The 26,587-nt window shown below is 43.7% G+C and overlaps 1 protein-coding gene across 3 annotated transcripts in view; it reads right to left on the bottom strand.

Moving 5' to 3' along the window:
* Window positions 1-8,422: 8,422 nt before the first annotated feature.
* Window positions 8,423-26,587, bottom strand: part of nvl (nuclear VCP like) — a 102,422-nt gene continuing 84,257 nt past the window's right edge. For all 3 annotated transcript variants that reach the window (XM_052081041.1, XM_052081039.1, XM_052081040.1), the window contains exons 18-24: window positions 25,512-25,631; window positions 23,782-23,881; window positions 22,468-22,574; window positions 19,418-19,494; window positions 15,044-15,135; window positions 13,730-13,827; window positions 8,423-8,611 (exon numbers count right to left, since the gene is read on the bottom strand). In XM_052081041.1, coding sequence (XP_051937001.1) covers window positions 8,567-8,611; window positions 13,730-13,827; window positions 15,044-15,135; window positions 19,418-19,494; window positions 22,468-22,574; window positions 23,782-23,881; window positions 25,512-25,631 — 639 coding nt within the window. In that variant the 3' untranslated portion in view covers window positions 8,423-8,566. The remainder of the gene's footprint in view (window positions 8,612-13,729; window positions 13,828-15,043; window positions 15,136-19,417; window positions 19,495-22,467; window positions 22,575-23,781; window positions 23,882-25,511; window positions 25,632-26,587) is intronic.

Below are 26,587 nucleotides of genomic sequence, written 5' to 3' on the forward strand. Positions count from 1 at the left end.
GACCGACCCAGTTCTTCAGACACTGACGCGCTACATCCTACAAGGTTGGCCCACACGGGTAAGCTGTGTACCTGAAGCGATCAAACCATTCTTTGGCTTTCGAGAAGAACTGACTGTTGAAAATGAGATTGTTATGAAAAATAACAGAGCCGTTGTTCCAGCTGTTCTACAGGAAGTGTACTTGCAGGAACTACACAAAGGACATCCAGGCATGGAGTCTACGAAAAGAAGGGTGAGACACTGTTTTCTGGCTCACAATCAACTCTGACATTGAGGACCAAGTAAAGTCATGCAGTGTTTGCAACAGCCTCAAGCCTCACCAACAAAAGCAACCACTGAAACTTCACAAAGTTCCAGACCTACCATGGTCCACCAGAGCTACAGACCTATTCGAATGGTACAACAACAACTACCTCGTACTCGTGGATTCCTACTCCGGATGGTTCGAAGTGGACAAACTGGAAAACATGACATCGATGTGTGTCATCAAGAAACTCAAACGCCAGTTTGCAGTGCACGGAATACCTCAGAAACTATATTCTGACAATGGGACTCAGTTCACCAGTCAAAGCTTTCGTGATTTTTCTGAGTCATGGGAGTTTGAACACGTTACGAGCAGCCCTGAATTCCCTCAGTCAAATGATCTCAGCGAGAGAGCTGTTCGTAGTGCGAAAAGACTACTGGAAACAACAAGGAGAGATGGAACCGATTTCTACCTAAATCTATTATATCTGCGAAATACACCCAGAAATACACGGTCAACTTTACCTGTCTGCAAGAAGTTACTCAAGCCAAACCCAATAGCCACCAAAACTGTCAAGGCTCATCTCACAAAGAAGCGCAAAGCTCAAAAACAGTATTATGACAAGACCAGCAAGCCACTCACTCCATTGAAGACAAACCAAGTAGTGAGACTTCAAACACAAAAAGGACATGACAAAATCGCTGTTGTACGTCAAGTTTGCAACGAGGCTCGTTCATACACGGTCGAGTCAGATGGAAAGCAATACAGACGTACAAGACAACATCTACTACCAGTGAAGGAATAACTACCTGCACAAGTCCCTGTGCAGTCCAATGGAATGAACAATCAACGCATGGACAAATCAGAGACTGTTGAAAAAGGAAGAGACACTCTTGAAAAGACTGACATTGTTACACCAACAAAGGACAAAACCCGGAATGAACAAGAAACCACCAACCAAACTGAGAAACAAGATACAAGCCCAGTACAAAACAATGCTGATGTATACCGTACCAGAAGTGGCAGAGTATCAAACCCGAATCGTAAATATTTTGAGTGAGATTCTTTTTCTGTTCCTGAAACTGTTGCTAATTTGAATCAGCCACTTCATGTGTGTTTTAAAAAAAAAGATTTAAAAGGAGGGAGGTAGATCTGTTTATTATTTTGTATAATGTCCCAATTACTTAGCCATTCTAACCCGCTGTTATGCCACCCGTCCACAAGGTGTCGCGGGAGCTCTGGGGTTGATTGGCAACACGAGGAAGCCTGTAACATGTTCTTGGTGCTGCTGAGTAAAGAAACACTTTAAAGCTCATAAGGACTGGTCTCTTCATATAAAAACTACAGTGATGTGTCGTTCGCGAACGAGCCGGCTCCAAGAGAGCCGGATCTTTGAAGTGAACGATGGGAGCCGGCTCCAACCTCATTGGGAGCCGGAAGGGGAGGGTTACACGCGCACGCGCACGCACACGCGCACGCGCACACACACACGCACACACACACACACACACACACACACACACACACACACACACACACACACACACACACTGCAGTTTAGAGAAGGGGGAGGGGTTAGAGAAGAGACGCACAGCAGCACACTGAGCAGCACGCGAACAAGACAGAAGAGGAGACGAGAGAGCTAGTTAGTGAAAAAATCAACACGGTGGAAAGTGGAAAGGTGAGAAAATGGATAGGAAACGCAGTGAAATATGGACTCATTTCAATTTAATTGATAGTTCAAAGGCAGCGTGTAGACTGTGCAAGGTTAAAATATCCCATAGATCAGGCTCCACAAATAACCTGCACAGACACATCAGAAATATCCACCCATCAGTACAATTTGAAGAGAAAAGACAACCAAGAGAACCAGCTATTGATGAAGGTGCTAGTGTGTCTGAAACTGTTGCTGCTGCTGCAATGTCACAACTGCCTAGATGTACAACCCAGAGCTCTATGAGCCACTTTATGCAAAAAGCTATAAAACCAGCAAAACAGAACACAATTGATGAGGAACTGGGTAAAATGATTGCAAGGGATTTTCATCCATTTTGTGTTGGCTGTGTGTTGTCGCAACATCTGTCCCCTCAGAGAGAATCTTCTCCAAAACAGGACAAATATTAACAGAGAGGAGAAAGAGGATCAACACCTCAAAGCTGAGGCACTTGGTTTTTCTTCATGCCAATCTTCGCTAAAGACAAGCTAAAACCTTTACCTGGATGCTGCTTTTTTTCTTTTTGTTTTACAAATTTTAATTTATAATTTGTTGTGTGGTATTCAAAGCTTACTTATGTTGTTTTACTGTAAATAGTTAAAAGCTTATAAATAAACACATTCAGAGATTGGAACTTTTTGACAACCTTGTTTTGAGATGGGTCTTTGTACTTTTTTTTTTTTGTAGCGCTCCATGTTGAGTATGTTCAGAAGAATATAAATAAAGCCATATAAATAATAAATATTTGATATAATGTCTATTTTTTGCATTAGTACTTCATTTTACACATAATATTACGTTATTTTTGGTATTAAATTAATTTAAGCAACAAAAAACTGAGGAGCCATTTGGGAGCCGAAAGAGATCTTTTTAGGGAGCCGATCCAAAAGATCTCTAAAAGGAGCCGGAATTCCCATCACAACTGCGCAACAACCACTTTGGGTTGGCTTGACGAAATTTTTAAATTGACTTTGAAAAAAAATCTAGCACGCCTTGAGCGTGACCCATGTGACCATATTATGCAGTGAAGAAAATTGTTGGATGAATGTACGGATTTTCAAAAATTTGGAGCACCAGAGCTTCAGGAGAGCAGGGGGGGAGGCGACCCTCCAATCAAGTGTGGCCGTTTAGGGCACCTCATTTTCGGCGGAGGGCGTGTGCCCTGGAGGTGGGCTTGGGAAAAAAAAAGTAACCTTGAGAGATTGTATACGATTGTATACTAATATACTGTATACGGACAGATGAAAAGCCTCATTGAATGCATCGTGTTGCTATCTTGGGGAGTGTCATGAAAAAAACTAAATTGCTAATTTCCTAGTCCTCTTATAGAGTGAGGCATGGAGAAGCTAATCCTTGTGATATTTTCAGAAGTTGAAGGGGGCATAAGCACAGAGGGTAACATACATTTGGGTGCCAATTGATCACTGTTTTTGTATGTACAATGATCTTGAATGGGACAAATTGTGTCTAGTTCCTCTGCTGACTCACACCAAGACATGAGAAGAAGGGGTGGTGGGCATGACTATATTGCTGACTAGAAAGGGGAATTTTGAGAGTACTTACTTTTTTACTGATTTCTCCATAACAAATAGCTAAAATTTAAAATAAAAGCTAATATTACTCTCCTGATCAAAAAATACAGAATCAGAATCATCTTTATTGGCCAAGTATGCAGAACACACGAGGAATTTGTCTCCGGTATAACACACTGCATGAGTATCATCATAAACAAGGACGTGACAAATGGAAGGACATTTCGTAATGTAAGTGAATCGTAGTGCGGTGGTACCACCCAGTAACAACTGTGAGACAATGTGCAAAGTATCAAGCAGAGCTAAAGTGATCCGTGGTAGAATGCAATACTATGACAGTTTGTACAGTTGGTGCATAAAATCATTGAACCATTTTAGAGTGACCATAGCAGTATTTGTTGTACAAGAAATGTGACTACGTCTGTGACTGTTTAGGGAGTTAATGGCTAGAGGGAAGAAGCTGTTTAAGTGTCTGCTGGATTTGGTGCGCATGGATCTGCAGCTCCTGCCTGAGGGGATGTTAGAGGAATCTATGAGCTAAATTGTATCATGTTAAAAGTTTCATTTAATATGGGCACATCTAAACGTTTGGGTGCATATCCAGCACCCCCAAATGCCTATAAACAAAGGCGCCGGCCAAATGGCCGGCGGGCTGTTATAGTCCACACTAACACGTCAATACAGGTGGGCGACCACAGGGAAGAAGGCGAAACTTGGTCACAAAAGGGGAATGAATAGGGCCGTTCACACGGCACACATTTGCTCCGGCGCTGCACCGATATATTTTGTTGCGATATATTTTGCACCACAGCAAATTGTGTGGAGCGTTCACAAGTACAAAGCCGCTGAGCGTGGCAGCCCACAGAGCGACTGTGTCGGGGCTGCCCCACTTGCGTTCACACGGCAGTTTCAGCAGCGGAGCAAAACGACAGAAAACAAACGAGCTGTCGCGTTGGTTCTTTTTAAAACGTACTGTATACACACAACTCAAGCGACTACTAGACCGGCACGTCCTTCTCCTTCTCTGTCTCCGTGCCTTCTGCTCGAGAGTGACTGCCCAAGAAAACGTAAATGAACGATAACTCACAAAAGCAAACACTAATGCGCCAAACAGAAAATCAAGAGAGGAAATCACAAAATAAATTCGATGGGGGCTGGGGTGTTGTGAACAAACAACAAAGGAACAAACAACTCCGAGACAGTCCAGTCTCCTACAAAAGGAAAGATGTTACTAGCCAAGTCTTGTGTCGTTATGAAACAAACACATTACGGAAGTCCAACAGAGCACGAAAGCAACGCATTCTCGCCATACGTACTCTTCACAAGCATTTGCTCTGGAGCAAATTTAACCCAGTTGCGTTCACAGGTGCAAATTTACACCGGTGCTGCTTCGCAAACGAGCATTTGCTCCGGAGCAAATTTGGTCCGGTATAAGCTCTTTTCCGGGGCTACGCCGGAGCTAATTTGCACGTGTGAACGCTCTACTGCGGCAGCCCCGGCGCAGCACCCGACCAAATCTTGCCGTGTAAACAGCCCTATAAATTCGGGAACAGCGGGTGAGCAACAAAAGACGAGGAGAGAACACCCGTCGCGCCCAGGCGACATTGGCCATCCGCAAAGTCTGCAACATGTTGATTCAATGTAGACCAGACAGAAAAGGCGCCAATGTACTTGTGGTTTGAGGTTGAAAAACAGGTAACGAATCACTACTGAGGGGCCCGACCGGGGGCGCGCTATGCAAATATCGGGGGCAGTGTTTTTCTTGTATTTTGCATATGTTACAATAAAATGTAGAACTCGCGGAGACGGGACTTTGAGTGTGATCGCGGAGCAACAACCGTCCTTCGCTCTCAGAGGTCCGCTTCCGCCGATATTGAAGACAATTTTCCTGTGTGCCGAGTCGTTTCTTTAAAATCTCTGACAGGGGAGTAACTGGAAAAGATGTTGGGCAGGGTGCGGGGGATCCAGGAGAATTTTCCATGACCATGTCTTGATTCTTGCAGTGTGCAATTCCTCAACAGTGGGTAGGGCGGTGCCAATGATTTTTTCCGCCGTCCTAACTGTCCGTTAAAGTCGGATTTCGTCCTTTTTTGTGGCGGCCCCAAACCAAACCGCGATGGAAAAACACAGGATTGATTCGATGACTGCCGTGTAGAACTGACGTAGCACCTCCTGTGGCAGGCTGTGCTTCCTCAGCAGCCTCAGGAAGTACATCCTCTGCTGGCGATGGTGTTGACTTCCCACTTCATGTTCTGGGAGACTGTGATTCCCAGGAACTTGAAGGTCTCGACAGTTGACACAGGGCAGTTGGATCATGTGAGGGGCAACTGTGGAGAAGGATGTTTCCTGAAGTCCACGATCATCTCTACAGTCTTTAGCGTGTTTAGCCCAAGGTCGGCTGCACCAGAGAGCCAGCTGCTCCACTTGTTGTCGCTATGCAGACTCGTCGCCGTCTTTGATGAGACCGATGACCGTGGTGTCGTCTGCGAACTTTATGAGTTTGACAGCTGGACTTGAGGTGCAATCGTTTGTGTAGAGGGAGAAGAGCAGTGGACAGAGGACACATCCCTGTGGGGCTCCAGTGCTAGTGGTGCGTGTTGATGATGTTGTTGCGCCCAGGCAAACTCAAGAGGGTCCAGCAGGGGTCCGGTGACCTTCTTCAGGTGGTTCAGCACAAGGTGTTCAAAGGGTTTCATGACCACAGACGTTAGAGCGACAGGCCTATAGTCGTTCAGTTCCGATGTTGTCGATTTCTTGGGAACTGGGATGATAATAGACTGTTTGAAGCAGGATGGGACCTCACACAGCTCCAGGGATCTGTTTTTTTTATTTGTGTGAAGACCGGAGCCAGCCGGTCAGCGCAAATTTTCAGGCAGGAGGGGGACACTTTGTCGGGCCCCGCAGCTTTCTTGATCTTCTGCTGCTTGAAGAGCCATCTCACGTCCTGTTCGTGGATCTGTAGTGGAGAAAAAGAGGGCGGGGGAGGGGGTAGAGAGAGTAGTTTCTGGTAGAGGTGGGTGTGTGTGGGAAATGGGGGTGTCTTTTTCAAATCAGCAGAAAAACATGTAGTTCATCAGCAAGACCCTTATTGTTCACTGTTTTGGGGGGGGGGGGCATTCTATAGTTTGTCATTGCTTTCAGGCCATTCCATACAGATGCAGAGTCGTTAGCAGAGAACGGTTTTTTCAGCCTCTCTGCACAGCTTCTGTTTGCGATGTTAATTTCCTTTGTTAATTGGTTTTGGGCGTGTTTGCACAGTGCCCGATCTCCACTTCTAAATGCGTCCTGTTTCTCTTTCCCGAGTTGCCTGAGTTTGGGAGTAAACCATGGATTGTTATTGTTGAAGGAGCGGAAGGACTTCGTTGGTACACACGTGCTCACAGAAACTGATGTATGATGCTAAAGTGTTTGTGTATTCATCCATTGTGCCCGTTGAAGTTTCAAAGACACCCCAATCAGTGCAGTCTAAGCATTCTTGTAGAGCTAGCTTTGCTTCATCTGTCCATTTTTTTCACAGTTTTAACAACCGGTTTAACACATTTGAGTTTCTGTCTGTATGTAGGTATTACGTGGATTAAATTGTGGTCAGAAAAACCCAATGCTGCACGGGCGATCGATCGGTATGAATTTTTGATTGTTGTATAGCAGTGGTCTTAGAATGTTGCCTTCTCTGGTGAAACAGTCGATGTGCTGCTTATATCTGGGAAGTTCACGGTTAAGATGTGCTCTATTAAAATCGCCCAAAATGATCAAAGGTAACACTGGGTATTTTAGTTCGAGTTTGTTTACTTGTTCAGCTAGCGTTTGTATCGCCGTGTTAGCGTTAGCTTGTGGCGCAATGTAAACACCAACGAGTAAAAAGGAGGTGAACTCATGTGGCGAGTAGAATGGATTGCAGTTTAAAGACAGCGACTCCAGGTCCGGGCTGCAGTGTGCGTCGAGCTTTGTGACATCAGTGTACCATTCTTCATTGATATAGAAGCAAATCCCACCACCTTTCTATTTCCCTGATTGCTCCATGTCACGGTCGGCTCGGAGAAGGCGGAAGCTGGGTAGATGTAACACGGAAACCGGGTGGCGGTCACTGAGCCAGGTTTCAGTGAAGCAGTGCGCAGCAAAACGTGCAAAGGTTTTATTGGTCTTTGTGAGGAGCAAACAAGATGCAAGATGGTTCGAAGGGAGCGGGGTTCGAAATCCACGCTGCCGCAGCTTGACTAGCACGCCGGCTCGCTTCCTCGTCCTCCGGCGGCGTTTCCAAGCTCCCTACAGCGCAGCCACTGCGCTCGCGATTAGCTCCGAAAAGCCTCGTGGATTTTCGTGTGCTGGTGAAAAAAGACCGAGCGGAGACTCCCCGATGCTAAGCAACTCGTGTAAGTAAGCTGCTCCGGGTCGCCAAAACGAAAACGACAAAAACAGAGATAATACTAGGGAGCGTGTAACCGAGGCTGCCATACCTGTCGGCACCTGAAAAGACATACAGTTTTTGAGTAAAAAATGGGCCATGCCAGACCGATGTGGCCAAGCTGGTCTCCATACCTCAACCCTCTTGAGCATCTATGGGGCATAATGAAACAGGAGTGGGAGACGATTCCAGAGGCAACCTGGGATGCATTGGTGATCTGCCCAGGTAGGTTATGGTTGGGGGAACAAAATGGTTCAATAATTATATAATTATTATACAAAGATTATATAAATTATTATATAATCGATTATATAAAGAGAGTACTTTAACCTTGTGACAGAAACTGATCATCACTACTTCATATCGTTGCATTGTCCTGATATACATCACTTTGGGTTTAACTACCTGTGAGGTGCATTTGTTTCACTTGTTTTTACTGTAGAAACCAAATCTAAGTTACAAAGTCTTTCTACCCACATTCTTGCTGCTGGAGACTGTAAATTTCCCCAGTGTGGGACAAATAAAGGGTATTTTAATCTTAATCTTAAATGACTTTATTGTCATACAACAAGCCTTTACAAAGGTGGATCCAGCATTTCATAATTAATGATGGTTGTAGAGTCAGCCGGATAGTTAACTGCTACTGGTAATCCTTTTTCATTTCGGTCTTGCTCTTATCCTCTCAGGGACACTTTCAGCTGCTCATACATCATCTGGTCCTGCAAAGAAATACACATGTAGTCAATGCATGTCGCATCACATTTCTTTAGGACTTCAGCCCAATGTTGCTCTCAAACAAACCTTAGTCATTTTCATAGATCATTTGAATAAATACGAACAAACAAAAGGCATTGAAACTTTAGTGGTGGTGTGGTGTAGTGAATCGTTGTCATTCCTATTTGTGTGCCCTGCAACTAACTGGCAACAAGTCTACAGTCTACTACACAGTGTAGGCTGCCTTTCGCCTAAAGTAAGCTGGGATAGGCTCCAGTCCTGACTGTTTTTCATCTCTTCCTGCTGGAAAACAACTGATTCAGGACATCGGCCCTTGAGGACAAAATTTGGATACTCCTGATCCAAGGGGACTTCACCACTCATGGTCAATGACAGTGTGACCTGGAAGGGTGATTGGGAGGAATCCCGTTAGTGGACAGCAGCAGTGAGGTATGCCGTGAAGTTGAAGAAGTTGTTGTCCGGCCCCGTGGAACTCCGGAGGCAGTTGATGGGGACTGGCAGGCCAAACGGAATGAAACATCTATGCACATCACTGAGGCAAAAACTCCCGCGTTGGAGTTCGTAAGGCCATGGAGAACAACTTCCAAATGGCTTTATGGATATTCCAGTTGACAGCTGCCCGGAGTTGTTAAAATCTGTCAATGATGACGGGCTTCTGTACCATCGTGTGGATATCAGAGAAAGTGCCTCTGGATTGGAAGACCAGAGTGTGTATTCCAAATACAGGTGATCACACACCTCAGCCTCCTTGGTAAAGTATATTCCTGAGTGCTCGGGAGGAGGAGGGTCCATTGCAAAGTGGTGTTTGTTGTGGCCATGGAACCAGCTTTCCACTCTCAGCAATCTCCTCAAAGGTGCAGTGGAGTTTGGCCAACCTGTATGCGTACGTTTTGTGGAGAAGGCCTTTGAATGTGTTCCTCAAACAATTCTATGGCAGGTGTTCCAAAAGAATGGAGGCAGTTAGGGAAAACAAATGAAATAATGAAACAAAATCTGACGCCCGCCCCCCTTTTGTTTAGTTTTTTTACAAAATAAAACAAAAATGACTTTAAATTGAAAATTGAACTGAAATTTGAAACTCCATTTTACATTCACAACACTGTTAATATTGTATTTTGTAGTCGCTGGATCATTTTTACGATATGTATTTGATGTGTGGATGATTACATTTTTTTTGTTTTGTTTTTAACTCCACAATCCTTCATGTGACTTTATTTCATCTTGCATGCAGGAAATACACCGTACTTTAAAAAAAAAAAAACCCACAAAAAATAATAAAACCGAAAATAAAGCAGCAAAAACACTAACCTGCTCATGAAACAACTTTTTTTTTTATTATAAATGTAATTAATTTATTGTTCGGAAATAAGATCAACGTACAGAACACTTCACTTGAACAGTTTAGAAACTCACATCGTTCAAATGTGCCATTTGGTTATTCAGAGTGCACCCAAAAAAGGAGCTCTCTTTCTCAACACTTTCTGCAGTACAGATGGAAAGAGTTGGTGTATGAGGTACTGACTGATGTACAGAGGTGGGCAGTCTGTCAGAACTGATGAAAAGTGTGTCAGCCCATCTCTGAAGGACACCCGTTTAGCTGACTATTGATGAATGACGGGGGGAAAAAACAGACCAAGCACTGACTGGCACGAACTGCGTCAAGTACCGACGGATCTCTCAGTCTGTCACTGATGGATCTCCATCCTGTTTACACAAACACACCTGTCTCGTGTGTTTGTTCATGGGGCTGAATCTAAGGAGTATTGCTTGTATGTTGACTACATATGAACACACTTTGTGGTTCTTGTACAATAGGTGACGGTATGCACCAAAGAGCTGCAATCCATAAATGAACCAAAAAGATGCAAAAGAGGAAAAAGAAGGAGAAGAAAGAAGAAGAATAAGAGCACATGAGCACAGGAGTAGGTGTGCAAGACACTTAAATTGGATTTTACCATGCGGTACAATCCATTGGCCACAATGCGAAGTGGGATTATGGTTAGGCATTTTAAACCATACCATACTATTTTCTACCGCTTATCCGGGCGGGGTCAGGTCACAGAGATATTAGCTTTAGCAGGGAAGCCACTTCCCTCTCCCCAGCCACATCTTCTAACTCTTCCAGAGAGATCGGAAGGTATTTGCGGGAGACATAATCTTTCCAGCGTGTCCTGGGTCGTCCGCGAAACACCTCACCAGGGAGGTGTCAAAGAGCCATCCTAATCAGTGCCCGAGCCAACTCATCGAGCTCTTCTCAATGTGGAGGAGTAGCGGCTCGACTCAGAGTCCCTCCTGAAGGACCGAGCCTCTCACCCCATCTCTAAGGGAGAGCTCAAACTGTGGAGAAACTCATTTTGGGCGCTTCCATATCTGGGATTTTTTGGGGGTGTAGGGGGTCACAACCCATACTTCATGACCATAGGTGAGAATAGGAATGTAGATTGACCGGTAAAAAAAAACAAAAACACGACAGACCGATGCAGAGTCCGCATCACAGCAGACGCTACACCGATCTGCCTGTTGATCTCAGGCTCCATTCCACCCTCACTCATGAACAAGACCCCAAGATACTTAAATTCCTCCACTTGGGGCAAAGTCTCATCCGCGACCTGGAGAGGGCACACCACCTTTTTCCGATTGAGCACCATTGTCTCAGATTTGGAAGTGCTGATTTCCATCCCAGCTGCTTAACACTCAGCTGCGACCTCCTCCAGTGAGAGTTGGAAACATTGGAGCATCTCCATACTTTCATCACAGTTTTGGAGAATGTATGGTAGTTTCCCAAACCATTCCCTTTTGTGCTTTTGACACTTTAAATAGGCATTTCATGGTTTTCCTTGCCAGAATTGACTGATCCCTGCTATCGTATTGTTTTGTGTTTTTTGTTATTGTAGTGTCCTTGGGTGTCTTGAAAGGCGCTTATAAATAAAATGTATTATTATTATTATTATTATTATTAATTTATGTGTTGTTGGGGGTTTCAAACGGTGATGTTTCGCGTCCATGTATGATGATGCCCAGATTAGAGTGATTAACCCTTGTGTGCTCCAAATTAAAAAGGCCTTAAATTACGCATTTTACAATTTTTGTAATGATGTATTTTGTGTTATACATTCTTTTTTTTTTCCAAACACTCAAAATGTTCAGAGGCATCTGTGCTATCCATACATATATAGTTTTTATTAGTTCTTTGGGATTTTTTATTCTTTATTTTTTGCAAAAGGAAAAAAAATTGTGTCTGGAGGTCCCAACCAAGCCCTACTAACAATCCCGACCGGACGTGTTCATGTAAAATGCATTGGTTTGAAGCCTCCTGCAAAAAGGCAAACTCATTTGCGATCCTCTGGCGCCACCTAAAAGTTGCACAATTGGAATGACCTCAACCCAACAATGCGGCATGCATACGTCTGTCCAAGCGAAAACAAAGCGATTGATGTAAAAATTGCGTGAAATGCATGTTTACACTAAGGGCGTGGAAAATAATCGATATTAATCGATACATCGATGCGCACGTGCGCGATGCGAGTTCATCGGCTCATTCACTGGGTACGACGCGAATGACGGGTGAAATCGAGATTCATCACGATGCATTGGTGGGTACCGGTATAATCCGATTCAAGTGCCGTTTTATTCATGTTAAACGTCACCTATCTGCCCTTTCCTAGGCGCAATGAATGCACCATCATTGCTTTGCGTTTTGTGTTGAATACGGACGAAAGCCGTGCGTCACATACAGTCCAACAACTAGCGAAACACTATGGAAGTTCGCGCAAGCAGCAGCGAAGAAACTACTGTATTTAATGCTTCCGCAACATTCAGATCTTATGTTTGGAAATACTACGGCTTTGAAAAGAAAGACGGAAAGATTGATAAAAGCTCCGTAATTTGCAAAGAATGTCGCACTACGAAGCCATACAACGGCAGCACCACAAATATGCAGACCACTTAAAACAATGGCACCAGATCACCGACAAGTTTCCCGCCCCCTCCCCGCGCCTCCCCGTCCAGTTCCTCGTTGGACACCGGAGAAACTCTTGGCAAAACAGGTCAGGATCAGAAAAAAATCACCTCTTATTTTGGGGGTCCCCTTGCAGCTCACTGTGACCGCGCAAGGAAAAACTATATATGGATGACTCTTTTGGACATTTCATTTTGACTCAGTCAGAGTGGTCTGTGTACGCTACAATACACACAGCAGCTTTGAGGCGGTGACTGCCACATTGTTTCAATTGGTATTTTTTTCTGTCCTATGGAGATGGATATTTCATGTAAGACACTCAGTGAGTAGTCTGTTTGTGTTTACACAACAGCAACAGCTGTGAGTCTCAGGTGCCAAATTGTTTACATTTTCTTTGCACAAAACCCAATTGTGAAAGGGCTGAAATAAGTTGTTTTACACGTTCTACTGTTTATAGGGAATAAAGTGGTCTACTTTTTGCAATACCATACTGAATTCCATCTTTTTTTAAACTTTTTTTCTTTGCGTATTTGCATCATGTTTAATTGCACAATATCACAACAAATTGCACTGTATCGTATCGGATCGCATTGATTTGAACTAACATCGTGAAGACGGTGAAACGTATCGCATCATGTCGCCAGAAAATTCCACGTATCGTTTAAGTATCTTATCGCTGGTAGTGCATCGAGATGTGTATCGAATCGTCCTCAGTGCTGAGATTCACATCCCTAGTTTACGCATTAGGTTTACGATGCATTCAAAAATATGAATTATAATGGGTCTCTATGGTGCAAAATATGTAAATTGTGAAGATTAAGGTATCAAAACGTTTTTTATTATTGCTGCAATGCCTGAGAATTATCAGGCGGTGATGTCATGAAATTTAGGCCATTTTAGAACCCCTCCATAAGTTTCAGCTCTCTCGTGTTTTTCTGAATGCCTTTGCCTTTGATTCAAAGACATCATTTTACATTTATCGCAAGCGGTGCACTACGAGGGTTAAAAAAAAAATCTAAGGAATGATTCATAGTGGGGGACACAACCTCCTTGCTGGGAGTGAAATTGCCACAAAGGGATGAATAAGAACTATTTCATCTGCAAGATATACAGCCAAGTGAGCCAATTCTACTTTTAAGCTTACCTTCTTTGACACAGATGGTCTAATCTTTCCAAAGGCCTCTTCCATATTCTTTTTGCTCACTCTGATATCAGCGACAGGTCCATGGGAGAATGTGTGACCTGTATGAAACAAAATCACCCACAAGTTTGCATTTCTTGTTCTTTATTCTCTCCATTGTAAGCACTGACAAAATTGAATGTTTCGTTATTTGGACACCCTACTGAAAATTCTATCAAATAATCACGTATTTGGATAAAGTACTTTTTAATGCAACTGTGTCAGGCTGTTAGCATCAGAAGTGTGCATCGTCATTTTTGCTTATTAAATTGCTTGTCAAAATTAGTCAGACGGCTAGCACCTAGCCATTACTTGCTGACACTGGAAACAGACACCGCATTCTACAATGTCAGTGGAGTTCGTTTTTTTGTTTGTTTGTTTGTTTGTTTGTTTGTTTGTCTTTGGAGGGGTTTTTGGTTCCTTGATTAGCAATTGGGGCGGCCCACTGGGTGAGTGGTTAGCGAGTTGACCTCACAGTGCAGAGGCCGTGGGTTAGATCCCGGCTCCAGCCTGGACTTTGCATGTTCTCCCCGGGCCTGCGCGAGTTTTCTCCGGGTACTCCGGTTTCCTCCCACATTCCAAAAACATGCATGGCAGGCTGATTGAATACACTAAATCAGGCATGTCCAGCTCCGGGCCTGGAGGGCCGCCGTCCTGCCTGTTTTCCAACTCTCCCAGCCGCAATACACCTTATTCAGATGATCAGATCATCAGCCAGGTCTGAAGCATTATTAGTAGCATCCTGATGATTTGAATCAGGTGCGTTGCTCCCGGGAGAGCTGGAAAACAGGCAGGACGGCGGCCCTTGAGGACCGACTTTGGACACCTCTGCTCTTAATTGTCCCTTGGTGTGAGTGTGAGTGCAGATGGTTGTTCGTCTTTGTGTGCCCTGCGATGTTCAGGGTGTTCCCTGCCTACTCCCTGAAGGCGGCTGCGATAGGCTCCAGCACCCCCCGCGACCCTTGTGAGGACAAAGCGGATCGTAAAATGAATGAATGAATGAATGATTCGCAATTGAACACGATGTCAGGATGACATGTTGATGTTGTTGGCAATAGTATGTGATGGCACTTTAAACTGAAACTGGGCTCAAACCTTCAGTCAGGAAGATGAGTCCAGTCATCCCCCAAGTGCTGCCACAAACTCTAAAATAAATCACGTCACTGATGTACGTATCCTACTAAATTTGGGAAGATTTTATTTTTAAGTTGGTCTTCTCAGCATGTTGGTGGTTTGACAAATGCCATTATAAAAGAGAATAAACAAGATTTAACTTACCTGAGGAAGAAGGTTGGAAAGAGCTGGACTTCAGGTGGGCCTTCAGAGCATTTACTGATGCTTCCCTCACCAACGCAGTCAGGTCAGCACCACTGTACCAAACAGGATATTTTAGGATCAAGAAACAGACAGGCAGGTAGATACCGTTTTGGCCCGAATATAAGACGATGTTTTTTGCATTGAAATAAGACATTAAAAAGTGGGGGTCGTCTTATATTCGGGGTCTAGACGTTATACCTTATCCTTGAAGTGAATGCTGAACTTCACTCCCCAAGCCAAAGTGAACCCGTCACGAAGAATAAAAATAAAAATTGTGGTAGCACGAAGAAGAAAAATAAAAAATAGCAGTAAGAAAGAAAAGAGAGAAAATAATAGAAGAGATAACAGAAAATGGAGAAACGTGGGTCGAAGATCGGCCAGGTTAATCGGCAGCTGAGAAGTTATGATGTAATTTACATTTCAAAAACCAGAAGCCATTCATTTACGAATGTGATTGCACTTTAGTTTGCATATTTAAACGTTATTTTCTGTATAAAAATTAAATGGGTGTTCAAAAAGTCTTTTTTCAAACTTGAGTCTTGAAAAAGAGGGGGTCGTCTTATTATCAGGGCTGTCTTAAATTCGGGCCAATTCGGCACATCTATATATATATTGCGCGTCGTCCCGCACGCGGTCTGTCCTTCCGTCTGTCCCTTTTCAAAACGTACCTACTTCACCGCGCCGCTATGCGCCGCCACTGCGCCGCTCAGGCAGTGGCTCACTACGATCGCGCGGGCATCTTAGCGAAAAAATGTTGTCTACCCACAAGCATTGCAATGAAATTGTTAGTTATTTAATAGAGCTAAACATCTCTTTATTTTCGCGATAAGCAATGAAGATGAACAAAAAGTTGAACCAAGCAACAACACTTTTGTGGGCCGAAGGCCCACCTTACCAGCCTTCCGCAGGAACTAGCTGATGAGCCGCCCGGAGGGCGGCGAACCAGCTAGTACAGTATATTAAGGGTGTAATCAGGCTGTTGTTTTGGTACATGTATCCTTACTCAGATTGTGTTGAACCGAGGTCAAAAAAGCAGAACATTTGTTGCCTCAAGGAACACTGGGTAAGGGATAGAAAGTCAAAAGGCGCTTTTCCATCACCGTATTTTCACAACCACAAGGCACAATTAAGTCTTTAATTTTCTCCCAAATAGACAGGGCATCCAAAAATGCGGACTGACTGATGTTGTGAAGACATGCTGCTAAAAGGGAGGAAAGGCTGACGTAACTGAGAATAGCATGCAGATGCTAAAGTGGCGGCGGCGTGAAAGAGAACAAAGATGCCCCTGGAGGTGTAGTAAATAGTAATGTGGCACGTTAAAGCTGTCATAAACAAGGCAAACAAAATGGCCTTGTAGCACCACCTGCAGTGGAAAAGTAAAAGCAAACCCGGTACGTTTGACCAAGGCCTATGGCAGGTATATGTCGCACCCCGAGACTACTGTTTAGAGCAGGGGTGCTCAAACTTTTTGGATCGAAGATCTACTTTTCGATCAACTAACCTCTCGGGATCTACCCTTACGCACGCACGCACGCACGCACGCACACACGCACACACGCACGCGCACACACACACACACACACACACACACACACACACACACACACACACTCTGATGAGAAACAGCCTGAAACGGAGGCATGCTCGCACGTGTGACCACGTTAACTATCGTAGCTCACACGTACTGTTTTAAAGTGCTTCCCTGGGCCTTCCTAGATTCCTATTCTTTGCTCGTGCCCTCGGTGAATTGTACACGAAGCAAACTCTGAATGAGAATAATGACGATAAAAGATAGAGCGCAACAGTTCTGATCACAAGCTGCAATTCCAGACTGCTTCCCCTGACCGCACGTCTCTGCTTGCCCCTCTTAGTCACCATCCGACCATCCGCCTTTCTCAAGCCCGAATGACATCCCGATGTCGCTGCTGAGTCTATGTCCCTTTCGCTCTGAGCATACAGCTTTATGTCATCCACATGTAGAGGAGGTGACTGATCGTAGATCCATTTCTGAGGCAGTATCCATAGCCTGTATTGGCGATTATTTGGTTTAGGGGGTTCAGTCCTATGCAAAACAGCAGTGGGAGAGTGCATCACCTTAGTATATGCCAAATGTGATGGACACAAATGGGTACCATATTTTCACAACTATAAGGCGCCATTAAAAGTCTTAAATTTTCTCCAAAATGGAGAGGACGCTTTATAATGTATGCGCCGAGTTCCAAAGACTGAGAGCACCTCTGGCCGACACGCTGTTTATATAGAGAAAAGGCGGAGTGAGTGTCGACAGGCATGCGGAAGTCCGCCAATGAGTGAAGGGTGGGCGTGTAAGGGGATGCTAAAGTCACGTCTCTAGCAGGCACCAGTCCCCAATGAGTGAAGGTTGGGAGTAGAAGAGGACGCTAAAGGCACGCCCCTAGCACTTTCTGTTAACAGCAAATTTTTGGGTGAGGGCACCATCTGATGTTTCAGTTTATGGCACCCAAAGAGGAAAGAGCAGAACTGGTTGAGGACCAGAGAATTGAAGAGGCGAAATCAAGTTGTTTTTACTAGTGAAAATGTATTCTTTCATTCGATAGATTTGATCTATAAATAATTGTAGAACACAATATTCTGTGGGTTCTGAAAAAAACGGTCAAAATGCTGTAATAGGCTTGCACTCAAGAGGGGTGACCACTGAAAATGGCTGTCATTGAATAGGTTAATATCTGTAATTCAAATGTTTTTGACCCATCCTCATGATAATAGGTTAAAAAAAAGGCTCAAATTACGCACAAAAGAATTCCAAGACATTTTATTGGTTGTAAAGAACTCAAAATACCGGTAGTCATTTGTTGAATTTGCAGCGTTAGATAGTCATATTTACAGGAATCAAAGAATGATGCAGAGGTATTCCTTGCTGCATGAGACTATTAGCTGATAGCCAGGGTCACTTCCCGACAAGACTGCAATGTTGTAAGGAGGTAGGATAGCTGTTAGGTTGATTGTTTTTAGTTATCATACATTTGCTTATTATTAATAATATATTGATTATGCCCGCAAAGAAGAATGCTTATTATTATTAGGCCATTAATGATAAATTGATTATGCTTGCAAAGAAGAATGCTGATGTCTGCAATGATAAATTGATTATGGCTGCAATGAAGAATGCTTATGCTTTTAATCATTATATACTCACATTTATAATCAAGAATGTGCACTGTGGGTGACGTGCAGAGAACTGAAACCCACGCTTCTCCTCGTTCCCCCCTGGTACCAGAATTGAGTCTCCTGTCTCCTCCTTGTGTTTAATGTTTGAATGTCAAATTGATGGACTTGACAAGAGCCATGCTTGCGCCAGAATCATGGGGAGAAAGTTGGTCGGCCCCTTTTGGGTCCTTTAAGGTGTGAAAATGCCCACTGAAAAAGTGAGATTTTAGAGGTTTTGTAGTGCAAATCGGATGTTTTATTATTTTTTTAGAAAATATAACCAAGATGGTGGGCCCGTCTCACATTGCTACTAGGTGGCTATCATGACATCCTTCAAAGAAAATTAAAATTCCAAAGAACATAAATTCAATGGATGCAAAAATGATTTAGATGCTCTAAGATAAGATGGGCGGCCCGGTAGTCCAGTGGTTAGCACGTCGGCTTCCCAGTGCAGAGGTACCGGGTTCGATTCCAGCTCCGGCCTCCCTGTGTGGAGTTTGCATGTTCTCCCCGGGCCTGCGTGGATTTTCTCCGGGTGCTCCGGCTTCCTCCCACATTCCAAAAACGTGGCAGGCTGATTGAACTAAATTGTCCCTAGCTGTGAGTGTGAGCGTGGATGGTTGTTCGTCTCTGTATGCCCTGCGATTGGCTGGCAACCGATTCAGGGTGTCCCCCGCCTACTGCCCGAAGACAGCTGGGATAGGCTCCAGCACCCCCCGCGACCCTAGTGAGGATCAAGCGGTTCGGAAGATGAATGAATGAATGAATGTTCTAAGATAAGATGTTCTATGTTGAAATGTTAATGAACATGTTAAGATATTGATTGAAATAACAGAAGTTTGTTTTAGTAAAGGAACTTAATGTGCATTTTCACAAAACGCTTGCCCTCCTGAGACTGACGAAGCAGGAAAAGTTCAAATTATTACTGTGGCAAACTCAAGTGGACCGCATGTTAGGAATGTGGCCTGGGGGGTGGGGGTGGGGTACACATTGTGTGACTGAAGCCAAATATTTAAGAGCAGCAGTGAGCAAAAAACATTTTACAGAAGACCTGTGGTAAGTTATGCAAATTTAGCAGTACAGATCAGGCTTTGGAGCACTGGGCCTTTCATGAAATGTGGGATGCTGACATTTCCATTTGAAACTTACGTGAAGCAGTCACAGCGTTCATCATATGCAATCTCTTCCAGACTAACATCTTGCTCCAGCTGAGGTTTGGTTCCATTCTACAGGATAGATAAAAAGATGTTTATTTTAAAAATTTGACAAAAAGATCATCACATCATTTCATTTAGAGGTGCATGTATATCTCAATAAAGGTCATTTTACATCCTGACAATGATACAGATCCCATTCTCTATTTTTCTTTAAAATTTGATTATCATATAAAATTATTGGACATTTTCAGCAATCTATTAATCATTTATATTTTAAATAAATGTTTTATACAGACCACACAATATATTTTTTAAAAAGTTCAATAAAAACATCAAGTGTAAAACAGCAAAGGAGGGTTGGCTCCCCTCTGGGAATGTTTGTGTAAGTGTATAATTTTATTTATAAGCACCTTTCAAGACACCCAAGGACACTTTACAATAACAAAAACAGTAAAACACAATACGGGTTGAGCAGCGCCAGCCAAATGCACTAGCGCAGGGGTGCTCAAACTTTTTGGATCGAAGATCTACTTTTCGATCAACTAACCTCCCGGGATCTACCCTTACCGGGACGCGCGCGCACACGCACACGCACTTCCCTGGGCGCTCCTAGATTCCTATTCTTTGCTCGTGCCCTCGGTGAATTGTACACGATGCAAACTCTGAATAAGAATAATGACGATAACAGATAGAGCGCAACAGTTCTGATCACAAGCTGCAATTGTAGACTGCTGAGAGCTAACAACTTCCGGTGATGTAATCACGCGCCACCGTAAATTCAAGATTTACCTGCTTTATTTTATTTTTAAATATTTTTTGGGTGAAAATGAGACTGCTAAGATGATTAGGGTGCAGTGTACATTAACACAAAAAATAAAATTATATGTACAAAGACACACAGATGGTCGTTTGTTTTTTTTTCTCCTCGACACTCCTCGGATCTACTTGGGACCTGTCTTAGATCTACAGGTAGATCAGGATCTACCTAATGGGCACCCCTGCACTAGCGTTTACTCAACCTGGAAGTCAGAAAGAAACCACAAGGGAGGGAGAGGGGGAGAAAAGAAAACACACTCGAACTATCCTCATTTTGAGCATAATTTGAGTTCGGCAAAAAAAGTCCTGCACAAGCATATGACAGTTACAACAGGTCACAAGGCATAAATAATGAAGGCCGTGATACAAGGGAGTGTAAGCGCGAGTGATTGTCTGGCTGTGTGTGGGTGTCAGGCCGCAGCTGGTACGTCAAGGTCTTCTCATTGAGACAGTCCTGGCATATCAGTCTATGGCCGAGAAGGAGGGGGTGATGGTGGGGGACTAGCTTCCGTGCGTACTTTCATCGAAGGTCGAGATAGCAGATATTGTTTTGGTAGCAGGCTGCCCAACAATTTAAGACAGCCTTATGTCTCTTAAGTGGCGTAGATCAGCCAAATCTGCGATTTCTTTCAATATTTGAGCACGGATTCCAGTTTCTCCAAGTTGTTGTCCATCTTGCAGTGACGCTCCAAAACCACAACAGTTTGTGGTGGAGCACAGTCTGAATCTGAGTGTTGGACATCCACACTATGCCATCCTTAGACCGGCAGCCTCTTCACTTCCAAAAGAGCCGCTCCACTCGGTTGAATTTTGAACCTCGAACAACATCCAAAGAACTCCAGATGTTGCTGGCCTTAGTTCAGGTCAGTGTTCACAGCCCGACCATAAGAAAGACATTGGCCAAAAATTGCATCCATGGGAGAGTTCCCAAAGGAAAACCACTGCTGTCCACCAAGAACAAAATGGCTCGTCTCACGTTTTCCAAAAGACATCTTGATGATCCTCAAGACTTGAAAAAAACGTCGGTGGCCAAAAATGGAACCTTTTGGAATATGTGCGGCCCATTAGATTTGACAAAAAACATGCCACAGCATTTAACAAAAATAACATTAAGCCAAGAGTTAAGCATGGTGGTAGCATTGTGAAAGTCTGTTCTGCTTTGCTCCCTCTGGATCGAGACGACAAGCTGTGATTGACGGGACAATTAATTTTGTTGTCTCCCAGAAGTCCTGAAGGAGAACATGTGAACATCAGTTTGTGCTCTCAAACTCAAGTATTCTTGGATCATGCAGCAGGACAACAATCCGAAACACCCCAGCAATTCCACCTTTGAATGGCTACAAAAATAAATAAAATAACGTTTTGGAGTGGCCAAATCAAAGTCTGGATTTGAATCCAATTTAGATGCTCTGGTGTGACCTGAAAGAAGAAGCTCATACTAGAAAACCCTCCAATATCGTGGAGTTCAAGAAATTTTGCAAAGAAGAGTGGGCCAAAATTCCTCCACAGTGATGTTAAAGACTCATTACCAATTATCGCAAACATTGGATTTCAGTTAATGCTGCCAAGGGTGGCACAAAGTATTAGGTTCTAATGTTACTTTTTCACACAGGGACAGGTAGGTTTGGAATCTTTTTTTTTTGGTCCAAATTGGCATTTAGAAATTAAAATTTTGTGTTTCCTTGGGTTATCTATGTGATATAAAAAAAACACATTTCATCGAAGAATTCATCCCCAATTTTTTTTTTTAATCATAGTGGTAGTGCCACCGATTGATTAGCTAAAGGAAATATGTCTTGATCTTTGATGATTTTCTCTGAGCGGGTGAACCAGATCTACCTCATTATTGCTGGGATGCGTGTTTAGTATTTCGTGATGTTGAAATACGTTTGTAATTTTCATGAGATGATGTTGCCATGGCGAAGAAGCCCCAGTTGTATTTTTCACCAAGATCTATGAAAATTTGGACCAATATGTAAGACCCCACGACCTACAAAAAGGCTCTTGTCTAAAATCTAACAGGAAGTTCACCATTTTGAAAGCTCTTTCAAATTTGGACAGATTTTTCGCATTTTTAAAGGTTAGTTTCAAAGACCATATACGTTGTTTCCACTTCCCAGTGGAACCAATCTTATTTTATATATTTGTTTAAAAGCTGACATTTTGCAAAAGGTCAAAACGTTCAAGGTGCTTAGATACTTTCTCAAGGCAAGATCCTTAACGTACCTTTGTAATGGTCAGCAGAATTGCAAGGCGGTCAGCTGGAGGTGGCATACCAACATACAATGTTTTATCTAGACGACCTGGTCTCAGTATAGCAGGATCAATGATATCTGGCATGATGGGGAAACAAGGAACTATTTAGTGTCATAAATTTTAAAAAAACACTATTTTCTGGTGATTCAACAACTTGACCAGCACTATTGACTATGACAAGCAGAGCACATCCTAGACAGATTGCCAGCTGGCAGACATTGTAGAAAATGATTTAAGCCGTATCATCGAACTGATGATGTCCATCGGCCATTTTCTTACTTTCTGTTGACTGAAAATGACATCACAGTTTCTCAGTGCTCGGGTAACGACGCATCATGGCTCAGCTTCTGAAAACGCTTGAGCCATGAACAGACAAACTGGGGTGGGGGAGGGATGATTTGGAGAAAAATAAACCGGGGCAGTGGACCAATCAAGTTCTCTGTGTTTTTTCACGATTTGCCATTTGGGCATCATAGGCAATGTTTCACTTCACTACTTTTTTTTTAAAGACATTTTTAACATGTCGGGTTCGATTAGGTAGGTATAAAGGTATAATTGGTGCGTGAAAGCCTGTGTGAGTGGGTGATGTCATTACGCTGGAGTATGCCCTACGTTCAAGTGCCCCAAGGAAAATCAGCAACTCTTCCACTGAGGCACAGTTACAACTAATAAAGATGTGCTTCGGAACTGAAATTTGGTACCATTTTGATTTCACGTGAATCGGTGTTCAGCGGTACCAACCCTAATTGCTGCGTACCACAAAAAAGTACAATTTCGGTTCAGTGTTTGGACAGACACAAGTGTCTCAGGCCTATTTCTGGTATATGGTGACTCAACAGGGGTGGGCATACGGCCCGCGGGCCGGATCCGGCCCATTGGTCTTTTTAATCTGGCCCGCCGAAGATTGGTGCACAATGAAGGTTTGATTGCAGGTATTTCAACGCCAGGTGGCGCAGTTATTTCAAGTCGCAGAGCACAGGGAGAGAGGGGAAGATGAAGAAAGAGGGAGAGAGTAATGACCATGGAAGGGAAAGTGATATGTATCTGATTAAAGGAAGTGGGTAACAAAGTACGAAACATTCAGGAGATGCCTGGAGTCGGAAAGACTCAAATCTACAAGACTTTGAAAAACAAGGAAGCGATTCTTACTCGGTCCGATTCTGGCAAATAATTGCCCACCCCTGATGTTGAGGGTATTTTATGGACTGGCCATACAGCCAGCAAGTAAAAAGTGTGTTTGTTCCCCCCCCCCCCCAACAGGCTGGACAAAATCTGGATCACTACCTGGTCTGTTGGTTGCAGCCATGATAAAGACTTGTCGGCGAGTTTCTAAGCCATCCATTTCTGTTAGCAACTGGTTCACCACACGTGTGCTGGCTCCTGACTGAAGATAGACAAGATAATTCAATGCAGACATACAGTACATGCATCACTATAAAAACATCCATCCATTTTCTAATCCGCTTATCCTCACAAGGGTCGTGGGGCGTGCTGGAGCCTATCCCAGCTCTTTTTGGGCAGGAGGTGGGGTACACATCATTGGATTTAAGGCCGTATGTCTTATAGAACTGCTTGAAAAGAGCAGTCAGCTGTTCACACAATGGTGTGCTGGCTCTGATGGCAGAGGGAAAAAAACGGCCCAACCAGGGAGACCCAAACGTAATTTGAGGGCCTGCAAGGAACAACAAGCAGAGTCCCCACTCTCACTTTCCATTCCCACCTGCGGTCGAACTTCATTCACATTCCGGGTGAGGCGGAGGACAATGAGTCCGAGCGGACCATCTTCCGCGCCTCCACTGCAGAGGTGGCTGACCGGAACTATAGCCCCAAGTTGCCTGTCGTGGCGGCAATCCCCGAACCCGTTTGGACACCTGCAGTAAGGGTTTGCAGAGGAGTGTGAAGCAGTTGGGCTGAAACATAGCCCTCCGAATCTCAGACTATGGTCTCAGCCAAGAAAGGGTGGAGTTGCATCTCCAGGGAAGAGATTATGCCCAAAATGGAGAAGTTCAACAATCTTGGGGTCTTGTTCACGAATGAGAAAAGAATGAAACAGGGGATCAACTGGCTGATCAGGGCAGTATCAGTTTGTCATGGTGAAGAAGTAACTGAGCCAAAAGGCAAAGTTCTCAATTAGGTCGATCTAGGTTCCGACGCTCACTTATGGTTACGAGCTGTGGGTCGTGACCAAAAGAACATAATTCCGGATATAAGTGTCCGAAATGAGTGTCCACAGGGTGTCCAGGCCCTCTCTGAGAGATACAGTAAGAAGCTCACTTATCTGGGAGGGGCTCAGTGTCAAGCCACTGCTCCTCAACATTGAGAGGATCCAGATGAGTGCATCTGATTAGGATGCTTGGACGCCACCCTGTTGAGGTGTTCTGGACACCTTTCATCAGGAGGAGGCCCCAGGAAAGACCCAAGGCACACTGGAAAGACTGTCTCCCGGCTTGTCTAGGAATGCTTCGTGTGAAGTCGCTGGGGACAGGGAAGTTTGGGCTTCTCTGTTAAAGCTGCTGTGCCCGCAATTTGACCAAAAGTAAGCAGAAGTAAATGGATGGATGAAAAAGTTGTGTAAATTTTGAAATTTACTGTACTCTATTATAAAACTTGTAAATGTTAAATGGAAAGTCAAGTCAATAATATATTCTATGTGACCCCATGAGTCACATAGAAAGCCCAAACAACTTTCTGATTAATATTGGATTTGTGGAACATGAATTAAGCGGCAAAATGCATCAGTTTTTATCCATCTTACATTTTGCCACTTGCTGTCGACTGAAAATGACATCACATTGCATAAGGGCTCAGGTAACGACCAATCCCGCCTCGCTTGTTTTCTGTGTTTGGTCATAAGACATTCACAAATGGAGAATTTGTAAGATATTAATCAGAATATCATGTTTGGATTAGAGGGGGAGCATCGAATTTTTATATTTTTTTTACTTGACTTGACCTTGAAGGGCAAGTCACTGGTGTGCCGATATTGTACCTATATTTAGTACATATTTTCTCACCTCATGGCCTGAACGTCGAGGACATAAAGCATCAATCTCATCAAAGAAGATGACACAAGGAGAAGAATTGCGGCCCCTTTGAAAGACTTGTCTAACAGCCCGCTCACTTTCACCAACATACTGTACAAATAGAAAGCACAATTAGGAAGTGTATCCAAATTTCAAGCATATACTGTATAGGCAATTTATATTCTGTTCAACTGATATCGGACTCCTGACTCTTCTAGTCAAGAAGTAGTGGTAGTGAAGAATCAATTCGAACAGAGACTAATCTCCTGGGTCATCCGGATTTTGAATTTCCAGTTCCCTGTTGATGATGATGACTCGTTATCGACCCAAAGAAGGAGAGACCAACTTATACCAAGCATGCATGTGCTCTCATCTACAGTAATCAGCGCAACATGTCCAGAACAGACACACTGTTAACACATACTGTACCTGCTGCTAATCTGAACTGGGCTGCCAAATTGCTCTGTTTTTTCCATCTAGCCAATCATTGTATATTCATTTTGGGACAGGTATTGAAATATCAATGGAGGTAAGGGCTGTTTTGATTCATTTATTCAGCATGAACCCAATTGTCAGTGCAGGGAAAAATATGTGAATCTATATTTATTTTCATATATACTGTATAGTTTGAAAACAACAGCTTGGTAATAAAGCAAAACTAGCATGGCTGGTGGCTTTGTCCAACGATGATTAATTGATTGAAAACAAGGAAATGAGAGATGAGAATAAACATTCCCCTTAATTGCCACTCCATGTAGAAGGTAGGTACCATAGTACAATGGGCAGTGTCAAATGTTATTTTAGTCTATGCTGGGAGCTGCGAAAAAGTGAATGGCCTGATGCGAGTTGTCAGGTTCTGAGGCAGAAAAGCAGCCCCACACCATCACACTGCCGCCACCATATTTCACTGTTGGCAGTCTTTTCTTGCTTGGCTCTCGACGAAGGCGGACGCGTTTGCCTTTGCTCCTGTCTCCCCCACCCTTCCCTGCTCGCCACTCAGTCCATGTCTTTGACTGACATTTCCTAGCTTCCTGTCGTATTTTTCATCCTAAAAACAAACATGGAAT

This window comes from Hippocampus zosterae, chromosome 11, assembly GCF_025434085.1.
Source record: "Hippocampus zosterae strain Florida chromosome 11, ASM2543408v3, whole genome shotgun sequence".
Taxonomy (NCBI): domain Eukaryota; kingdom Metazoa; phylum Chordata; class Actinopteri; order Syngnathiformes; family Syngnathidae; genus Hippocampus; species Hippocampus zosterae.